Raw genomic sequence first — 20,907 nt, 5'->3', positions numbered from 1 at the left:
TCTTCCTGGGCGTGCCTTTTTTGTTTGTTTCTGATGAATGGCCATAGTGAATTTCCACCAAACTTAAAGAAGTACCGCTGCCTCGCAGTTTTGAGTAGGCAGGCGGAGGGAACTGGCTGGTTTAGTGGGCTGTGGCTGAGACGGCCTGGCCAAGGGAAAGAGGAGGGCAGAAATAATCCAGACCAATCTGTATGCAGTATATTTTACTCCCATGAAATAAAACACATCTTTTTCATATTTGCTGAAAAGTAAAACAATAATATTGTACGAAATGTTATACACAGGGTAGGTTGTACATAGCAGTTTCAGAAACATTATTGCATCCACCAGAGAAACTATTCTAAAACTGATATTCACACATTTTTAATAATAATAATAATGTTAGAAACATACAGTGTGGTATTTAGTATATACATTCCTTTGCTTGAAAGCGAAAAATTCTAATCGCTTCTGTATAACATGCTTTATTTTAAAGCCTAACCTTTAAAAACACTGTTGTGATATTACTAACAACTGCTTTTTATAAAATTAATTTGACATTTCGATATATATACACCCTTTCAGTCATTTTAATGTTAACAATGCTAAACTTAAAAAATAACAAGCTTATAGTAATGTTAAAATGTCATATCCAGTCAAACATTTGTGTGTGTGTCCTTGCAACTATTGGAAATACTTTTAGTGAAGGATGTCAGACACTGAGGAAATTCCTTTGAAATCAAGGGAGCTCCCTCTTTAATTTAGTGGTTTCCTTTTCTCTATCTTCTCTTTCCGTCCCTTTCTTTAGCGCCCACGACCTTCTAGCGTAATCCCCAGTCTTTTAAGGGCAGAGCAGCCCCGTCCCGCACGGTCCCAGGATCCCGGTGCTGCGGGCTCGGCTCACACCGGCCGGTCCACGGCATACTGGCAAGCGCTCAGGTTGGACGCCGGGTTCTGCACGCTGGCATAGCCGAAGCTGGAGTGCTGCTTTGCTTTCAGTCTCAGGCTGGCCAGGCTCGAGTTACACGTGTCCCTATAAACGTATGGAGGAGTCGGCGGCGCGTAAGGACAGGCGGGCGTCGGCACCGCGGAATTCAGCGATGGGCTGCTCAGGTTGTTCAAGTTATTCAGGCTGTTGAGGCTGGAGCCCGGGACGCCGGTCACCGCCGAGGGCACCATGCTGGACGACATGCTCATGGAGGAGATGGAGTTAGGCGGGGAGAACATGCTCTGAGAGGACAGGGGGTTAACGTTCATAGAGTTGAAGAAAGGGAAGCTCTTGGTGGACAGGGAGGCCGACGTTAGGCCCTTGGCGGCCCAGTTGTTGTACGAATAGCCCGGGTACATGTCGTCGTAGGGCTGCATGAGCCCGTTGAACTGCGGCCCGAAGCCGTTCTTGCACAGCTCGGCCTGCTGGTTACGCTCCCGCTTTCTCCATTTGGCCCGGCGATTCTTGAACCAAACCTGAGGTGGAGGGCAGGGAGCAAACAGACGCCACAGATCGGATATAAGTAAAACCTTGATCCCGGAGGGCACCGGCGGCCGACTCCTCTCTGACACACACGCCCAAGTCACCACCGTTTTCCCCACCAACGCGAGGTCCCGCGCCCCAAGCTGCCGGAGCTCTCCCGCAGGCACCAGTCCGGAGGTCCAACCAAACGAGGGCGGCTGGGTGGCTCAGGCCTGCGAGCCCGGGCTCTGAGCTTCGCCACAAACCCTAGCCAAACGCCTCGTGGCCTGCCGCAGCTTGCTCGGTAACCCTGGCCCCTCGGGATCCAAAAACACTTACTGCAAAAATAAACGTGGGTCAGCGGGCTTTCCAACCAACTCCTCCCTGGCCACCTTGCAAGCTTGTTTTCATTCCAAAGCCACAGACTCAATTGTGAGGACCAGGGCTGAGAGGGCACCAGAGCCCGCTCTCTCCCAGACAGCTCCTCCCTCCTCAGCGGGATCTCCACTGCCCTCTGCCAATCCAGGGAACTCGCGCCCTCCCTTCAACACGCCAGGCATAGATCCCCTTCTTCACCAAAATAACCAAGTAAAAAGGAGAAGTCCACTTCCTCGAGAGTTCATTAAACTTAAGGAACTTGGCTCGAAAACCTCTGAACCCAGAAAGGGTCGCTCTGCAGCCTCCCCCTTCCTCTGCTCACCCTTCTTCTCACCCTCTGTCCCTCCCAAGCCAGGTCTGCGCCTCCAGGCCCTCCCGCTGGGCCCAGTCGAGGGGCTTGGCTTTGCAGGCGGCCACCCAGCTCAGCCAGCCCCCACCCGCGTCCAATGGCCCCGCCGCAACCCCGCTCTCAATCCACATCGGGACCGCTGGTCACCCCAGACGGTGGCTTTTGTGTATTGGAGCAAGGCCTGGTCAGAGATTTCCGAGTTGACACCGGTGGATGTTTCACATTACACTTCTCAGTCGGGCCCAGCCGACTAATCCGCTTTTTTCTCTTTCATTCTCTTTTTCCTTTGTATGCCCCTTCCTCTCTGCACCGGACTGCTATAAAAAGCACGCCTCACTCCCACTTGGCTGGAGCAGCCGGGGGGCCTGGAAGAAGGTTGCGGGAGGGAGTGAGAGCCCAGCGCGGGCCGCGGCGGGGGACTTGGGGCGTAATGAAGAGAATCCAGAAGACTGGGGGAGGGCTTTTCCGAAGGATTCGACAGAACCCACTGATTGTGTTTTTATTTTAATTACTTGCCATTTCTACCCTCCGCTGTCTAAACTTTGCCCCGGCGAGTAGAGTACGTGAGAGGCCCGTTCTCCTGTGGCGCAGGAGGTCTAATGAAAGACTGACCTTTCGAAAAACCACGCCGGCGGGCTGGAGCTCTGGCTCCGAGCAGTTAAACTAAAACCACTTCCAACTTCGGTCCGGCTCTTTCACCACCAGCGAAGCCTCATACCTTGCACAATCGCCACCCAGAGAGCGTGTTCCTTCCCTCTGCTCTGCGAGTGCATTTGGACCTCGATTCTTTTCATCATCCCTGCTATGTTTTCTTCTTTCTGCTTTCTCTGTTCTGGCTGGGGGCTCTATCCAGAGCATTTTTATTTATTTATCCCCCCGCCCTCCAGCAAAGCCTCTAGGTCCCATGAGTGTTTTCTGTTTCCAAAATCCTAACAACTTTGGAGTTTTCCGCGGACCAGCGTAAAACAGGATATTGCTACTGGGTAACTGATTTAAGTTCATTTTTGCCAATCCATAAAGTACAGATTTGCTACAAAGGTAAGCTCTTTCTTTGATAAAACTATTACAGTTGGGAGGAAGGGTGTAACAATCTCCTGAGAAAAGATAAATAAACCAAACCGAAAAGTCTTTTTCCTTTTCTTTCTAAGAAGACTAGCAGGATGGTAGTTGTGTGTTAAAATGGCTCCCGGGTACACCAAACCAGGGCGTGGGGTGTCAGAGAACCGAACGGCCGAACCCCCGCAAAGACCCAGCGAGAAGCGCGAGACCAGCAGAGAAAGGGCCGCGCCGGGCCGGGCGCGAAAGTTCCCCAGGGAGGGCCAGCTCTCGCGTGTTTCTGGCGGGGTTTCCTTGTTACAGGCGCACAGGTTGGAGCCTGTTCTCGGCTTCTGGCTTGGAAGGGATTTAATTAGCGTTCGCCTGGTGACTGCAAGCCGGGAACACAATACCCTGTGCAAGGAAATGCCACGCGGCCCAGTTTGGGAGGGCGCTGGGTGGCGCAGCGTTGAGCGGTGCGGCTCCGGGGCCCTGTCCTGGGCCGCGGCGGCCTCGGAAGGGGGAGCTGTAACCTCGCGGCCGGGCCCGCCGAGAGGCCTCCCGCCTGCGCCGAGGCGCCCCACCCGCGCCCTCCCGCGAGGCGCCGCCTTCCAGACTCCCTCCCGGTCTACATGGCCTGCATCTCTACAACGCCCTCCCGCCTAGCCCTCTCGGACTCCACGCGGGCTCCTACCCGGACTCGGGCTTCCGTAAGGTTGGTCCACACTGCGATTTCTTCTCGCGTGGACATGTCCGGGTAGCGGTTCCTCTGGAAAGTGGCCTCCAGTTCCTGCAGCTGCTGGCTGGTGAAATGAGTCCGCTGCCGCCGCTGCCGCTTCTTTTTGGATGGGTCTTCGGCTCCCACGTCCTCATTCTTTCCCTGCTGGCCCTTATCTTTCTCTGAGAACGAAACACACACAGGCTCCCGTCAGCATGCCCAGAGGCAACCCGCGAACTCCAACAGGACCAGGAGGCACTGGACGGGAGTAGCTGGGCGGCCAGCAAGGAGGAGTGAGAGCGCGACAGCCGGCGTGGCGCTGAGCGCTGCGTCTGGGGGTGCAGACGTTGAGTGTGGGTGTGCGCGCCCCATCTCCTCCCCTTCCCCGGCGCTGTACGTTTTATTTACATGTTTATCTGTCTGCGACGGCGGCACATTCAGTTTTTATAGCCTGTACTTTCGAGCATAATGCATACGCCTCTGCGCAGACACACCGAATCTCCCGAGAAACGCACCCAAGCGCGTCGTACAGGCCCCCCTCGAAGAGAGCTCGGCTTCCCATGCGGTTTCGCGAGGCTAGGAAAGTGGACTTTGGGATTCGGTCTGGCACCCAAGTTCCTCCGCTCTTTAAAGAGACATCCTCTTCTTCTGAGGCATAGTTTCAGAAATAGTTTGCTAACAAGCGGAGCTGGTCGGGAGCTGAAAGTCGACAGGAGAACTGAGCCCGGGTGGGAGATGGGGAGCGGCCTCTGAACGTCCTCCGATGTAGATGCTGGGATTTTTGTGACCCCCAAAACAGAAGGGAGGCCGGAGTAGGAATAGGGAGGGCAGCAGAATGGCCCTCGCCGTTCTAACCACCCCAGCTGGGCGGTGGAGGTAGAGCGAAAGCGACGGAAATTCTGCAGGCATCAAGCGGAACGACCACTCCCACCAAGCCTTCCCCTCCTGGGGCCGACTTCCTTGAGGGCCAGAGGGGTCGAGCGACGCGGGGCGCCTGGGTGGGGGTACCTCGGGGCCGCGCGGCTCCTTACCTGCGGCCTCGGGGCTGGAGGTGTCAGAGATGGTGTGCACCTCCAGCCTGTGCTTGGAAGAGTCCAGCGAGCGGGTCTGACCAGGAGCTAGGACCGAAGCCATAGCCAGTGTCTGGGGATGATGACAGAAGGAGGACGAGGAGGTGGCCAACCGCTTGGTCCCTGCTGCTCGGTGCTCCCAGTGCAGCGGGCCTTTCATGCAGTTCATGGACGAAGGAGCGCGCCGCCCTACGAATCCTGGGCCGCGCTGCGCCCTAGGCGCGGAGGTTCCCCGCGCTGTCGGCGGCGGGCAGAGCCAGGGAACACAGCCCCCGCCGAGTCCTCCAGCCGCGCCGCCTCGTCTCCTTTGGAAGGCTTAAGCGAAAGGTTCCAGCGGCCGAAAGTCAGCGGGCAGACGGAGCCATGGCAATGTGGGCAGGAGGGTACAGCTCCGATCGTCTTTGGGGAGCAGGCTTGCAAGTTCCAAAGCGAAAGGAGAGTGGGCAAAGACCCCTTTCTTCCCCCTCCCTCCCCAAGAGCCCCTCCAATAAGGAAAGCTAACGCAGAGCGCGCTCTGCCCGCCCCCCCCCCCCACCCCGCCCCGCGCGCAGCCCTGACAGCGAAGTGTCAAGAGTGACAGGGACAGGTAGTTGATATTAAATCCCGGCGGCGGCGATGGCGGCGCGCGAGCCTCCGGTCGCACCCCGCGCGGCGCACACACGCGCAGTCCCACGGATCGTCCAGCCAGCGCTCGGCCTCGCCTCGGCGCAGCTCTTGGCACCTGGGCCAGCGACGGACCAGCACTGCGGCTCCGCGCTTCCCTGTTGGCTTAACATCTTAAAACCAGAGGCGGGCTTCCTGGGCAGGCGACGTCACAGGGACACAGCCCTCCCCAACCTTCCCGCCTCCGCCTCCTCCCGGACCCGCGTGCGGAGTGACGTGACTCCGACCCAATCACGAAGCCCCGAGCCGCGGCGGCGGGACTGCGCTGCCTGCACCTATCAGCTCTGCGAAGCTGAGCCGGTGCCTCGCAGCGCCCGCGGAGTCTACACCCGCTGGCTCCAACCGGCTGAAGACGAGCGGCTTTTTGTTCCGGCGGGGAGGTGGAAGGATGGGTTTGGGCAGAAGCTCGGGCGAAAGGAGCTGGTAGTACACCGATCAGAGAGGCACTGCCTCACCCCCAACCCTTTCTTTTGGGTCTCACCACATCCCTTTCCAATCCAGAGGTGTTTTTTCTCCTACGTGGAAAGGAGACAAGCTACTTAAAACCAAAAATATTTTAAAACACCAACAAATCACCTCTCCCATCTTAAATTTTCCAGACAGCCTGTCAGGTGAATGCTGCGCTACTCTGAAGAACCTTTATTTTAATTGCAAAAAAAGACAGAGCCCCGAGAAGTCAGGCTAATAAATGAGAAACCGAGAAGCAAATGGACCCGTCAAAAGAAAATTACCTTGACTTGAAACGAACAACTGTTTGGTGGTTCACTCTGGATTTATACAAGAATAAAAAGTCGCCTCAGATCACGTTCTCTGTAATGCTTATTAGTCCCCAGACAGAAAACACACAATAGAATAGAAACCCTAACCTAGCATTTTCAAAATGCTGAAAGCTTATCCATTCTACTTAACGTTGATTAAGACACATATCCTAGAGCTTTCAAATTCCTTGTACACTGCATTAAGCTCGTCCTAACCCGAGAGAGAGACACGAGCTTTAAATTTGACTCTCTTGTTTACTTTATTATCAATCAGATTGAAATCCATAAAGCTTGTAGAATCAACAGCCTTGAGCTAATTATATATAAAATATGCTTTAATGAGTTTCTGTACAATTAAGAATGTTGCCAAATAACCAATTTCAAGGATAATTTTTAAGTCTTTTTTTTTTCCCCCCTAGGAAGCTCAAGGCTGTCTTGAATTGTTAAAGTCCAAGCAGGCAGAAGCGGTAGGGTGCGAGTGAAGGGCAAAGCTTAGGAGAACACTCAGCTGGGAAAAGCAAAACCTTATTCATTTACATAAGCAAAGGAAATAAAGCACCTCTGGGGACATCCAACTCTTTGCAGCACTATTTCCAAAGAAATTTCATTTCCAATGAAATTTTAAAAAGAAATACAAACATATCATTTAAAATTATTTTAGTCCCTTTGTCCTCTGGCTTAGGTCAGCAGGAGAACACAAAGTAATCTCCCCAGGGCTCTGCATTGACGATTGCTTTATTGTGGAGTTAGTGTTATCATCCCTGACTGTGTATTTGTTTGACATTACAGTCAATGATTTGCAACACTAGTATAAGGTATCTTCAGGAAACCCTCTTTGTCCTTGGTCACAAGATTGGGAAACTTATTCAGTCTGGGGCAGAGTGGATGAAACAGACGAGAAAAATGTTTGCAACCTATGCGTCTTTCGTTTGCCCTGCTACCACCCAAAATCCTGTTGCAACTCCTCCCCCATTCTAAACATGCTTGAGGGCGGTTGGTGGAATGAAGTGAGAATTGTTCTTCAGTCTCCCTTCACAGATATCATCCCACTTTAAAAAGCATCTAGCTAGAAGGGATAACTTTCTTCATAGCAAGCTTTAAATCAGCATTTCTGATGTTAACCTTTTATTCAGTTCACCCCCATTCCAGGCATGCACACACACCTACTAAAAGCAGGTCACATCCCCGTGTGACAGGTCTGCATTGGCTGAGACACATACATCCCATTATATTAGGTCCTGCCATCTTATCACTAAATTATACATATCATACCAGCAGCCTGTTGGTAAAGAAGGTTAAATTAATTTACATTCTGTTCATTATCTGGTGCTTAAATGACGCATTTTATCCCCGAGATTTGGAGGAGAATCTGCTCAGACCCCACAGCGTCTCACTGAAGACAATGCTCTCACATTTGTAGTGGGTTTTAATCTGATAAGACTTTAATTTGCTTAAGTCTTTTAAATAAGGGTTTTAGATGTTTCTAGCCATTTTCTTATTGAATTTCCTCTAATTCCCCCAAGATCATAAAGTATATGTGTAAAGTAAATATTTCCTCCCATTGCACTGCCAGCTGATGACCTATAACTAAGTCAATATGAATCCAGCTCTTTTCTGCCCAATGTGTTTACTAATCATATTCTAGTTTCTCCTTTTAAACCTCAGCATAGCTGCGATTCCCACAGTGTCACGTCCCTGAAGCCTCATTCCACAAAGAAACTCCGTCACGTCAAAGAATGAACGACTCTCCACCATAGTGAGCATTTAGTTTGGGGGGCAAGCCCAGGGCGTTTTTTCCCAAAACTCCTTGCATGGGAGGGCCGAGGACCTCCACAGAGCCATGTAGATTTCTAAGCACATCTCTCATTAAACCCCCAGAATTTTGAGGTAAGCTGAGTTGGCTCTGCTTGACCAATAGAACTTCCTTCAGGACAAATACAAACTGCAAGGGACCCAAACCATCCTCCAAAGTGGATGAAAACTCCAGGGCGAGTGACAGCATCTCACAGTGCCAAAGTGTGGGAAGGATTGGACACGCTGCTCATCTTTGGGCGATCTAAAAGCCTAAAAGGTCGAGAAATCTTAGATTATGCCGATCCATTGCAAAGTCAAGTGGAGCACTCTGGTTAGAGCACAAACACAACTGCATCGGTGAGTGCCCGTCAGTCTCTAGACGTACACGTAAACAATGTCATACACGCACCCCCAACCCCACCTCTCAAAACAACGGAGCCAGTGAGGCATTGCTTCACTTTTTTTTTCAGTTAGAGTGTCAACTCTCTCCTAATCGATTAATCACGTTACAAACTCTGAGTTTGGGTAACATACTCCCCAGGCCCAACAACAGCCACTCCATGGGTGACAGGAGAACACCACCACGAAAAGTCTAAATGGGGAAAAGCACGCGTGTAGTGGGGAACTAGAAAACACGTTTCAATGAAAATTGTGGTGGTGATGGGTAATTTTGGAGATTCAGTTTACAAAAACCCCATGGGTTGGTACACGGGTGCAGGTGGTATAAATAAGGAAGAAGTTGGAAGGAAAGAAGTCACGCATTTTGGTTCAGCACTATTGTTTCCTCCTCCTCCCCCCACCATTTCTTTAACTGCTCTAGAAATTATTGATAGTATGATTTCAGCCTTCCTCATAGACATTTTCAGGTAGGAAAAACCCTGTGGTCTGTTTAAGCAAGCCGGGAGGTGCACGATCCTGGGGGTCGCGGAGGGAAGAACAGGAGGCCCAGTGTGGGTTTAAGTTTTTGAGTCCAAAGACATCTGGTATTGTCTCAATTGGATTTTCTTGATTATTGTTTCAAATAATGACCCTTGAAGAGGGAACTGTGTGACATGGGGTCAGATGAGTTTTGAGCTGGCATTTGCCACCGATTACAAGTCTCAAGGTCTTATTTAATTTCACACTCTTTAGTGTTAGTTGTGCAAAACCCCTCTGGCCATCACGGTGAGAATGGATCGGCTGTCCCGTCCACTTCTCAGTTGCAGCGGTCTGGGTATAGATTAGAATACAATATTTTGGGGGGAAAGGGCCCTTAAAGCTCACCTGAAACGGGGCTCAATTAGATGTGCCCTTGTGCTGTCAGGTCCTAGAAGGGTGGGAGTCTTGCTCTGGTGCAGGCCAGCGTGAGGAAGAGACCCACTGGGATCCCGCTTGGAGGCCCCCGACCGGTGTCAGAGTGCCAGCAGTAGTGTGAGGCACAGAGGTCAGAAGGAGACCTTGCACCTGCCCAAGAAGTGGCCTTTTCTCTCCTCCTTCCTTTGCCTGGCTTTCCTCTGTACCCAAATCAAGCTAGAAAGGGCCCTCTCTCTGCCCCTGCCCCCCCCCGAATTAGACCCAGAAATTATAGGCTTCACTGTGACTTTTTTCTGGTATCCTTTAAATGGAATTAAACAGTGTTAGTTTGTAAAAAAAAAAAAGGAAAAAAGAAAAGAAAAATGGACGGAGTGGTATAAATGTACTGAGCAATGCTCCCCCTTTCTGGGTCCATGCAATTGGTCCCCATATATCTGTCCCCACACACTCTACTGGGGGTTTTGCAGGGAGTTTGATAAGGGAGTTTGAGGGGGCAGGTGTAGGTGCGCGCACACAGGCTGGTGAAGAAAAGACCGAGGTTTTAGAGGAGGCAAGGGAGCAGGCAGTGCTGAGACCACCAAACTCACATGCTGTGGCACCTTTTCCTGCTAGCAAGCTAGCTCTACGGGTTTATTAGGTGCTTATTTAATCTGGTAATGCAATTAGTCATAAAAAAAGTAAAATAAAGAGAATGTATAAATTGTTTGTTAGGGTAAGGGAGTGAGAAAGTGGGAATAAGATACACATTAAATCAGGTCCAGAGAGAGAGAGAGAAGTGGGAAGGCACTAACTAAGGTCACTTAAAAATCAAAACAACAATTGGGTTAAAATCTCCTCTTTCTATTTTCTTCTTTCTCCCTTTCCAGCTTATGGTCCTCTCCCTTTTCTATTTCTTTTGCTCTATCTTCTTTCTGTCTTCCCCGTTCCCAGACATGCTGGTAGCTAACATTCAGCATTAGTTGTCATGGTGACCATAAATCACATAAATCCAAAAATACCCACCTATAATCTGAGATGAAGCTTTTATTTCCCTAGTGAAATAATATTTTAAAAGCTGTCAGATGACAAAAAAGGAACCCAGCTCATTGTAGGAACCCAAGTAATATATTACTTCTAAAGGTTTGAATTAAAATGTCAGCCTGTGAAAAACATGCTGGGAGAATCTTGGGCAGTCTTCACGTCAGATCCTCAGTGAAGTTGACGCCATCACTCCTGATCACTCTTTAACACAACACAGTATTTCGCTGGCCCTCTCTCCTGCTGATCTATTCCTTTCTCTTCCAACTACCTTAGTCCTCACAGACCCTCTGCCTTGGGTTATAAAAAGATGCCCCCTGGACCAGAAAGGAGCTTGCTCCTTCGCCCGAGCCTTTGGAGGACCTGGGTGTCCGTCCTCTGTTATCAATCGACCTCCCGAAATGAAAGAGAGAGACTTTGGAGGGAAAAAAAAAGTGCTGTTAAGAGTCATAATGAGGGCGACTTCCTAGAGGAGTAGAGAAGAAAGAAGCGGAGAGAGGGTGACTGGTAGAGAAAAGACCAAGGAGAGGAGGACTGAGCCGGGTGGCCAGGTTCTGTGTGAAGCGTAGCCCAGGAAAGGTACGTAAATTCTACCCCTCCTGCTTTTTTCCTCCAGAGAGGAAACACTCCCATTTGGAGCCCTGGTTTTAGTGGTGATGGGAGGGGGACGTGGCGGGTGGTAGCCACAGTTGGGCCTTTTGTCTCTACCTTGGGCTTGTTGTCTTTTGCCTATCTTTGGATTACAGGGTATTCGGCTAGATGAAGAGCCATTAATTACCCATTCAGTCAATATTAGGAAGACCACAAAGCTTTTTACACAGGATTAAGAAGACATCAGAGTGTTCCATTAGTATATTCCTGCTCACGAATAAGCTTTCGTTATACATTTCTTACCCCACCCACCCCCGGCCTCGCTAGCAACGGTTGCATATATTAGCAGCGGGCGGCGCGGAGAAAGGGCCGCACCGGCCCGACCAAACTTCGAGCGCACACCCAGTCCGGAGCCAGAACGCGACCTGTAACCTCTGCCTCTGCAGGGCGGGCATACTCAGGAGCCACCTTGGGACCACTGTCCCCGCCTGCGGTCGAGGGGACAACACAAAGCGGACAGGCAGCTTGTACCAACAAGCTGATTCGGGGAGGGAGCCCAAAAGAAAATGGAAATCTCTCCTGGCCCAGCTCCTCTCTGTCGCTGCTTCTGCGCAGACGTCAGGCGCCTGGGCAGTCCCCGTGCCTGTCCCCGAGCCGCAGTGGCAGCCCTCTGCCCGCCCGAACAGCCCCTCTCCCTTTTTTTCTGACAGTGCTGACGCCCCAAACACCGCCTGGCGCGCCACCATTGTGCGTTTTGCTGCCGCGGGTCTGAGCTGCCGTCGCTGGTGCCCCTGCTATCATTAAATTCCCTTCATAACGGTGGAGGGAACCAGGATTGTTTGCTTTCAGGTGGTACTCAGGAACTCACATAGTATGTGCTCGGCAAACATTTGCTGATTGAATGGCTGGGGAATCTTCGGCCCGGGAGGCCGCGGGGTTGTCCCCGGTCTTCTGAACAAGTCCGGGACGGAGCTGTTGCCCCGTAAGAGAGTGTGTGTCGCACGGAGACTTGGCATTTCCCTCCCAAAAGAAGGACGTTTTCAAACACTAGAGGCAGAGGTCAAACACTTTCAACCCAGCCACTGCGCCAAAGCTATTTAAAAATTAATGGCGTCCTGGGGGGAGGGCGGGCAATGGTGCCCCAGCCCAGGTCTGGTCAGGAAGCCAGGTGCCAGGACCGAGGGGGTACATCTTGGACTGATTCCAGCCCAGAATCCAAAGCCACCGTCCTGAAACATTAAGCTTACTGACGGGGGATCAGTCCTCTCTTTTCCTGAAGGTCAACACCGGTTTTTGGAATTCTGAAGGACACCCCAGATAAGGAAAGGCCAAGGCCCTCTGTTCTAGAGTGAAGTTCTCAAACGGCCTCTGCTCCTTACTTCTAGGGGGTGCTCCTTAACTTGCCAACCTTTTCTTGCTTCTCTCGCCATGCCCAGCAATTCCTCTTCTCGCCCTCTCTCAAAGCTCTGGCTTAAGAGGCCTCCAGCTGAGTGGGTGCCCCATCTCTGTTTGGGGTTTGAGCAAGGCTGTGGGGAAGACCCATGGATACCATGGGGACTGGGACTCGATCGGAAGGGACGCTGGGCCCGGGCCTCCCAGAAGTCTTTCCTCCGTGCCTCCTCAGAGAACAGTTTCAGTCTTCAACAAGGACCTGGGGTTTAGTGGGTGAGGAGAGGGTAGTGCCAATAATAGAATATATGGGCTTTTTTGAAAAATCCCATGTCATTGTAAACACTTTATTCTTTTTAAAAGCAAATAAAAACTATTAAAAAACAGAGGCGGAAAAATCTCTTCCTTTTAAAAGTGGGCTGTGGCCAGGAGTTTGCTTATTACGTAAGTTAAATTAACTTATTACGTAAGTTAAATTTGCATATATTCAGTAAAGGGACACTGGAAACCTTCCTTCAAGGGTACTGTAGATTTTCCCACTCACGTTGTGTGACATTTTTGGGGGGTCTATCAGATCCCTAACAGCTAAAAAAGTCAAGAATTTTAGCATTTCTTCCTATCCCATGCCTCTTCTTCATTAGTGACATTAAACATGTTTGGGTAGCGGTCTTCTTTTGGGGTATGAAAGGTAGAAAAGAAACTATTGGCACAACAGGGGAAGAGCCCTTCATGTGCATTAAAATGACCTGGGCTTGCAAGCAATAGTTATCTCTAATTCTTTGTTTGTTTGCTAATTATTAAAAGCGAAGGTCCAGCCCTGTCTGCCAGAACTGCGACAGTGGGAGGACGGACTCCCGGGCTGCCACCTTCTTCCCCAGCTAGCACGCCCCCATCCGCCCCAGGCTTCTCATCTAAGGGGCTCTGCCTCCCTAGCTCCCCTGGAGGCCACCTGTACACACACACACACAACATTCCTGGGGTCAAAGGACCTTGTGTGGGGGTGGGGGTAGGAGGAGACATTTTGCGGTTCTACAACTGCAAGCACAGCGAGAAATGTCGGCCTCCTTGGTTGGGCGGCGGCCAGCCCGCCCCGTGCGAAGTCAGGCTGGGGAGCTCTTCCAGCCCGGCTGGAGCCAGGGCTGAACCTGCGCGAAGTATTTTCCCCAGGAGTCATGGCTGCTCTTGATTTTTAACCATATCCCAAACATACTCAGGTCTAATAATTTATTTTTACGACCGATTATCAAACAGAAGAAGAATTTAACACAATCTTAATGACAGAAATCACCCGACCTTATCTCTTCATGGCCCCATTTAACCCCATGGGGTTAATCCTGGACAAGTGAGCATTTAACTGGCCCCGCGGGAGGACTCGCAATGTTGTGCAGTGTCGCGGAAGGTCTGCTGCGGACCACTTTAGACGTTTTATTTCAACAAATGATGTTTTTCCCCACCTTTCTCAGATTCACTGGGAAGCCTGAATGCAGGGCCTTTGCTTTCTTCGTGGCAATTTGGTTTATTTACTTGGCCAGGGTCCAATTCGCCCTCCTCTGGCACCCATTATATCTGTATCCTTACTTTTTAATCCGGGAAGAGGGGGTTAGGGGCGGGGGGCGGGGGGCTACGGTTAGAGGGGCGGGTCGCTTTATCTCCTTACACTATCAAAGATCAACAACCTCCTAAAGCTAGGCACTTATTTATTAAGGAGTCTGGACGACCCAGAGAAAAGAGAGACAGTAAATTTGGGTTTTCCATGTGTGTTAAGGAAATCTTGTCCTGTCACACACATGCACACCCCCCCCCATCAAAGGACAAGTTTTAATTTAGCAAAAGCTTGTGCAATGGATTGGAGTAGCGTTAAGTTTTGCACAAGCCTGCAGACTATGAGCAGCACTGCCCCTTGAGTCGTCCAGAGTGACAGCAGCCAGTCGAGCAACGTCATCACCAAAACTCGAGGCCCTGCGACCAGCACAACAGGTAGGTTCGCGTCGACAGGAGCCCACACTCAATCCCACCCTTGGCTGCCACGCACACTCGCTGCTCTCTGGCTCTGCGGGCTGTTGTCAGCTCCTCCAACTTCCCGGCCAGCATCTCCGCCAACACAAGCCTCCCCTGCTCCCCTTCTGCGGCAAACTGGACACCCACGGGCCTGGGCGGGGCGCGGCTGAGAGCCGCGGGGACAGGGTGGGCCCTGGACAGGGCCGCCTGCAGTGGTTCCTGGCGAGCGACAGAGGTCGCTGTTGGACAACTTTTTCACGCCGGTTTGTGGCACCGGTGCGGGCTGGGGTTTGCGAAGATTAGGCCACAGGGAGAGTGAGAAAGCCAGAGGGAGAGGTGTTGGGTCTCAGGAGGGCCGCACGACTTGGGGAAGGGAATGAACGTCCTGGGGACGGCAGCTTCCCGTCCCGCCCAGAGGCCAGGCGTCTCGGTCCGAGGGGCGAGGGGCGGGGGCGCCGGTCCGGAGGCTCGCCCGCCCGCGCTCACCTGCGGCCCCGAGGCCCAGGGGCCCGGCGGCCGGCGCCCGACTCGCGCAGCCTGCGCTTCGCTCCCGGCCTTACCATTGGCGCCGGGGTGCTGCCGCGGGAAGAGCTTGCTGCTGGCCACCTCTTTCCGGCTCTCGGGAGAGTCCGTGAACTCGACCTTTTTGATTTCGGAGTCTTTGGAGAAGAGGCCTTCAACGGCCGCCGGCTGCACGCCTGGGCCGGGCGCGTCAGCCCCACGTGCCGCCGCGGACAGAAGCCGGCGTGCGGGGTGCGGGGGGAGCGGGACGGAGGAGAAAGAGGGACAAAGAGCAAAGGCCCAGTTAGAAGGAAGAGCGGAGGACACGCTCATCTCGCGGACCCTCCGGGCCACCCGGCGCGGGGTGGGGGTGGGGGGGCGTCCGCTTTCTGCGCCCCGGGTCGGCCAGCAGCTCCCGTTCGGGGAAGTAGGCCGGGGGCTTCGGGTCGCGGCTCCCCCCGGCTCGGGGTCTGGTTTCCTTCCTTCCCTTGCCTGGCCCTCCGAAAAGAGCCCCACATTACGGGGCGGGTGCCCTCGCTCTGCCCTCGCGTGGCTCGGGCTCCCGTCGGGGGACCGGGCAGGACCAGCGACTCTTACCTAATTGCACACACGCCGACACTAGTTTGCGGCAGTTGGTCTCCATTCCCCGTTATCTGGAAAACAGAAGAGGGGGCTGTGTGAAACCGAGGTCCGCAAGAACGCAGGGCGGATAGGGGGCTTCCTGGTGGGGGCGGCGTGACCACCGGCCGGTAGGCGCCTGCTACGTGCTGGGTTCTCACCGCCTCTGACTGCCCGACTTCTTCCTCCCGCCCCCGTAGCTGGGGTGGGGGTTGGCGGGGGCGGGAGGCGGCGAATTTCTTCAAGAGCCGCAATGAATCGGCCCGGAGGCTCCTGGTCTGCAAAGGTGCCAAGTTCTGGGAACTCGGGCTGCGGAACTGCTCACAGAGCGTCTGTCAGAGGTTCAGAGCCCGTCCGAACGCCAGGGTCAGCTTAGCAGATACGAATTTTGGAGAGGAGGGGAGAGGCCTTTTATGCTGGAGAACTGTGAGCGGAGGCCACTATTCAGCACAGTACTGGTCGGTTAGTTGGAACTCAGTAAACATTTGTAGAATGTCAGAGTCGAGTAGTTCCTATCCTTCATAGCAGTTGCTCTCGATTTTCTGTAACTCTGGAACGAACGGGACTCTGAGGTTCTCTGCCTAGGGGTCCCCAGGAACAAGTCAGCTTTGGGCCTCTCATCCATCAGGAACCACTTTTCCATATTTAGCCACATTTCTCCCTGGAGATACTCACCCGACCATTTATTTACCCTAAAGTATGATTTAAGATCGCAGAGGAGAGAAACGGTGTAGCCCGAGGAGAGCCGGGCGAACGTCCCAGAGGGTTGATTGCTCACTAAGGATAGAGACTCAACTCCGAGAGACTAGCTTCCCCAGGTCTCCCCCTTGTCCTCCCAGGCAAACCTAATCCTTTTCAAATGCCCAGCCATAATGCAGCGAGCCAAACGTTTGACGCGCCCCTCTTCTCTACCACAGGCACGCAGGGAGAAAGTGGGTGGTGAGGGACACTCTACGTTTGCGTAGAAGTGATGTGGCTGCTTTCCAGACAGAAGAAACGAAAGGAGGCCGGTGCTCCCCAGGACCTCTGGATCTGGGCGCCCGCCTCGCTCCCAGCTAACCAGGGCACGCGGGGTGCGGGAGGGCCCACTGCGCTCGGGTCCCGGGCCCAGAGCGGGCGAGGTAGCTGCCAGGTTGGCCGAGGGGCCAAGGCCGGCATGTAGCTGCGGATCCGCCTCTGCCCTGAGTTGCTTTTCCCGGCTCCTCCGCCTCTCCTCGAAGGAGCCGGACCCAGGGCCACTGGCCAAAGTAGCTGACTAGCGCAGGGGCTGCCTGGAGCAGCGGCCCGGATCTAAGGGCGAGGGCTGCCAAATGGTTTTCCCACTGGCCAGCGAGGACGCAGGCGGGGCCGTGCGGATCTTCTCGGGCCCAGGGGCCCAGAAGTAGCAGTTTGGCGGCTCCAGATTTAGAGATTCTGCTGTAAAATCACAGGATTAGTCCCTGATTGAGATGTCTGTTCGTGAGATATTACAAAATTCATTATCACAGCTTTCTACTAACTCGATATGAAGTAACACAGATGGGATTTTATTAGTCCAGACTTCAAATGTTTACTTATGATAATTCCAGGGGAAATTTGCATGTCATCATCATTTCGATCATCTTTTTTTTTAAACGTCTGAACTGGCTGCATTATTAGCCAGTGGCCGAAGCTTGCATATGGTAACTACAAACAGTTTTTACTTTTTAAAAGAATGAAATATACAAAAGAAGAAGATCGGGTCACTAGATTTAAAGTCAGCCAATTACTACACATTCTCCCTCACTCCCAAGCTTCAGTTCTGAAGCCCAAAGTGATACAAAACAAATCTTCAAGAACTTTGCTCTAAAGATTGAAAAGAAGGTCAAGACGTGTTCTTTAGCTTTCTCCCTACGTGTCCTTGGGACCTAGGGACTCATCTGGAAGTCAAAATGAGCCCTGAAACCTGCCGTATTTATTTATTTATTTATTTATTTATTTATTTTAACTTCATATAATGATGGGGCCTACTAAATAAATAGAGTCTAAAGAACTAGGGAAGATAATCAAACATTAAAAAAAAATAATGTTCCCATTCCCGCCTGTTGATCCTTCAACTTGCCCTGTCAAGACAAGTCTTAAAGACAAATTTGGCCGCGGGATTTAGGGACTGGCTTCGACGGCTATAATCACAAATTAAAATGTGGAATTTTTCCTGATAGAAAGTTTCACCCCAAGAGCTCGTGTCCTGGTTGGAATGTGTATGCCGGGCAATTCTGCTCTGTCCAACTTGAGTTTTCGATTGAGAGCATGCTGAAAACACGACATGGCTACACTGAGCCACAATGGCCAAGGCAGGCAGGCAAACTCTGAGAAATAAAACCATTTGCTTAAAAATAATCTCTAATGATGGTCCTAAGAAAAAATGGCAGGAAAAACATAGTGCTAATAATTCCAAATTCTTTCACATTCTCGCCCCTTCTCTTTCACGTTGATATATCCTATAATAAAATCTTCAGTGGAAAATTTAAACATCAACAGCACAAGAACATATGTTTTAAGTGAACTAAATTGGTGAGATTAGCCAGTAAATTAATTCGCAGTAGGTAATTATTTTAAGGAACCAAAAACACCGCATAACGCAGTTCTCTGTTTTACCAGGCTAAGCTTTCTGTGGACCAATTAATATCTATGCGTTGGGGACACTCGGAGACAAACTGCCCTACTTGGGAAACAATGCACCTGAACAACGCAAGTGCGGTTTGCTGAGACTGAGTGAAACATTCCCTAAATAAAGTAGCTATTTAATTTTTAGGGAAAGTTTGATTATTGAAACACTGGATGATTATTTTATGTTACATTAACAAAAATCCTCAGTCTATTTGGCTTAATTGCTTTGTTTCCTGGGCATAACTGGTCTTTGAGTTTTAGATGAATTTCCTCCAAAATGATATTGAACCCATCTTTAATTCTAATTAATGGCCTAAGAAGAAGTCAAGGAAATCTATCTAAATGAGGCTACTTTTTCATAAAAATATTTTAGAATGTATGAATTTCTGTTATTTCGATTTATAATAGTAAAAGATTTTCCTATTTAGTTTACTTTAGTAAACACAATACACAAAAAAGAGTAAAAACCGGACCACCCCATGATGGTTTGATTTCTAAATAGCTGAGGAAAGTTAAAGCCATTAAATCGGAATAAAAAGAGGATCATATTTTTCAGATTTAGAATCATTTTCTTTCTTATTTGACATATGGAAAACAGTCCACTTCCATACACCCATTAAAAATGTATCTCCAGAGTGCAAGAGTGGAGTTGACTGGTGATCAATTTAAAGGATTTATAATCCGAAGTAATTGCGTGAGTTTGGCATCCAGTCCTGGCTCTCAGGTAATTCGTTTGGGCCTGGGAGGTCACTAACTGCCACTTAAGATGGAATCTTTTTTCCAATTGGTAACAATGGAAAGGAGGCTATTCTTCCAGTAGCTGAAACTTTGGTCCCGGCCCTTTATCTTGAGAATGCTAATCCGAAGCCAGAGGATATGTCCCTGTCTCGTTGGCACCGAGATTTCAGGGAAAATACCTCTTTTTCCCTGCCAGCCAAGGTCTCGCCTCCCGCTCGACTCCAGTGCCCCACAGATAGTCAGAGGCTCGGGGCAAAAGGAGCAGTGCTTTGCAAGTTCCGTTTGCCAACTGCCTTACCTCGGGGGCCGGGGGAGGGAGGCATCCCCGAGAGTTACAAATCACCCACAGTGAAGATTCTACAAAGTGGAACAAATTTCTAAACTCACATTATCTCACATCCTCGAGGGACAGAGGGCCTCCACTTACCCGCTGCCGGGAGAGAGCTGCTGCCTCCGCGTCCCACAGCTTTCCGGGGAGATTTGCAGCGAGCCAGGCGCGGGCTGCACCGCCAGCTCCCGAAAGCCGCGCCTAGGGGATTGCGGGGCTCCCGAGGGTGCCAAGTTCTGCGGGAGTCTGCGGGGGCGCCTCCGGAATCTAGTCGTCACTGGCAGTTTCTTTTTGCTGCGCTCCAGCTTTCTCGCTCAGTCTCTCACTCTCTCTCTCCTCCCTCGCTCTCATCCCTCTCTGTTCCCTCCGCTCTGACTCCGTGTGGGGAGTGACGTGACGTCAGCAGAGATTCCACCAAACTCCACTGCACAGTGGCGGGCGGGCCGGCGGGCGGGCGGCCGAGCTCGGCTGCGGGAGGCCGGACAGGAACCAGCACAGCGCTGGCGAGAGCGGGGGGAGCCAGCAGGGACTCGAAGAAGCCAGACAGGGGAGGGAGGTGGACGCGGGCCGGCGAGCCGAGGAGTCGGGAGCCCGAGGAGGAGCTCCGGAGAAGGAAGGGAGGAGAGGGAGTCGGGCAGGGCGCTTAGATAGGAGCAGACGAGCAGCAGGCGCGCGCACTCCCACTGTGGAAAGGAGGACACGGAGGGAGGATGGGGTGGGGGGCGGGGGAGGAGGAAAAGGAATCTGCGCCAAACCGGGAGCTCGAAGAACTCAGACAGGGAGGGCCAGGGCGTCGGGGAGACCGAAAGGTGCTCCTGGGGAGTAAACCCGAACGGATGGGGAGGAAGTGGCAGGGAAAGTCACCCAAGAAATGGAACAAAGGACAGTGTGCAAGGGATTGTTTGAGAGGAGGCCGTAGGGTGTGAGTTTGAATGTGCTTTCAGGCCTGCAGGGTCGAGGGAAACCCTGCAACCAGGGGCTGCGGGGGGTGGGGGGGTGCGTGCGGGCGGGGGTGGGGTGGGTGTGAGGCCCGGACTGGAGGCTGGGGTGAAGGCCGACGGGTTGGGGGTGAGAGAGGATGGCTGAGGAGAAGCATGGAAAGGTGGATGAACGGGCACAGTTGAAGGCGAGCGAGTGAGACTAGTCACCCGGGGAAGGCCGGACTGCCAGGCACAGCGCTGAGTGCTAGGCACAGGCGCCCGAGGTCAGGGCAAAGGGGGCAGGTACGCGGCGCCCAGGGTCCGCGCGCAATTGGGCACTGACGCACACTGACCAGCGTACTCGAAGAGATTGCGCTGGGCAAGGCTCAGGCCCTCATAGAGTCTAGAATTTCCTCTGCTGTACCTACACTCAAGAGTTCACCCCAGGTCACGGACATCTCATTTTTTAAAATGACGAGGTTAAGGTTCCTGTCGAGCACGGTATTAAATTGCATGGGACGCTGGTGGGAATGGGAAGAGACGCTCCCCTTAGATCCACATTTTCTCTTAAAAGTCGAGGGACATGGGGCGTTAGAGAGGTCATTTTCACCCCAAAAGTGTGCCTTACCTCTGAACCCTGGTTTTTCGATTTCCAGACTAGAGCAAGGGTATGTGTTTCGGTAGCGAGCTGG

General features: G+C 52.0%; 1 protein-coding gene across 3 annotated transcripts; it reads right to left on the bottom strand.

The window, feature by feature from the left end:
- Nucleotides 1-188: 188 nt before the first annotated feature.
- PITX2 (paired like homeodomain 2) lies at nt 189-19,732 on the bottom strand. Of its 3 annotated transcripts, XM_037031935.1 has the most exons (5): nt 19,395-19,732; nt 15,581-15,636; nt 15,043-15,180; nt 3,886-4,091; nt 189-1,443 (listed from the first exon to the last, which is right to left on the bottom strand). In XM_037031935.1, exons 2-5 carry the CDS (start codon nt 15,624-15,626, stop codon nt 880-882), a joined length of 954 nt encoding a protein of 317 aa, XP_036887830.1. In that variant the 5' UTR covers nt 15,627-15,636; nt 19,395-19,732; the 3' UTR covers nt 189-879. The 3 variants fall into 3 exon arrangements, with proteins under 3 accessions (XP_036887830.1, XP_036887831.1, XP_036887829.1); XM_037031936.1 differs by lacking the exon at nt 15,043-15,180 and having other exon boundaries at nt 19,395-19,729; XM_037031934.1 differs by lacking the exons at nt 15,043-15,180; nt 15,581-15,636; nt 19,395-19,732 and adding an exon at nt 4,941-5,427.
- Between the last annotated feature and the right edge of the window lie 1,175 nt (nt 19,733-20,907).

This window comes from Sturnira hondurensis, unplaced genomic scaffold (assembly GCF_014824575.4).
Source record: "Sturnira hondurensis isolate 20B ecotype Veracruz unplaced genomic scaffold, ASM1482457v3 Scaffold0021214, whole genome shotgun sequence".
NCBI classification, from domain to species: domain Eukaryota; kingdom Metazoa; phylum Chordata; class Mammalia; order Chiroptera; family Phyllostomidae; genus Sturnira; species Sturnira hondurensis.
The sequence above is the reverse complement of the archived record's forward strand: the minus strand, read 5'-3'. Positions and strand labels throughout refer to the sequence as shown.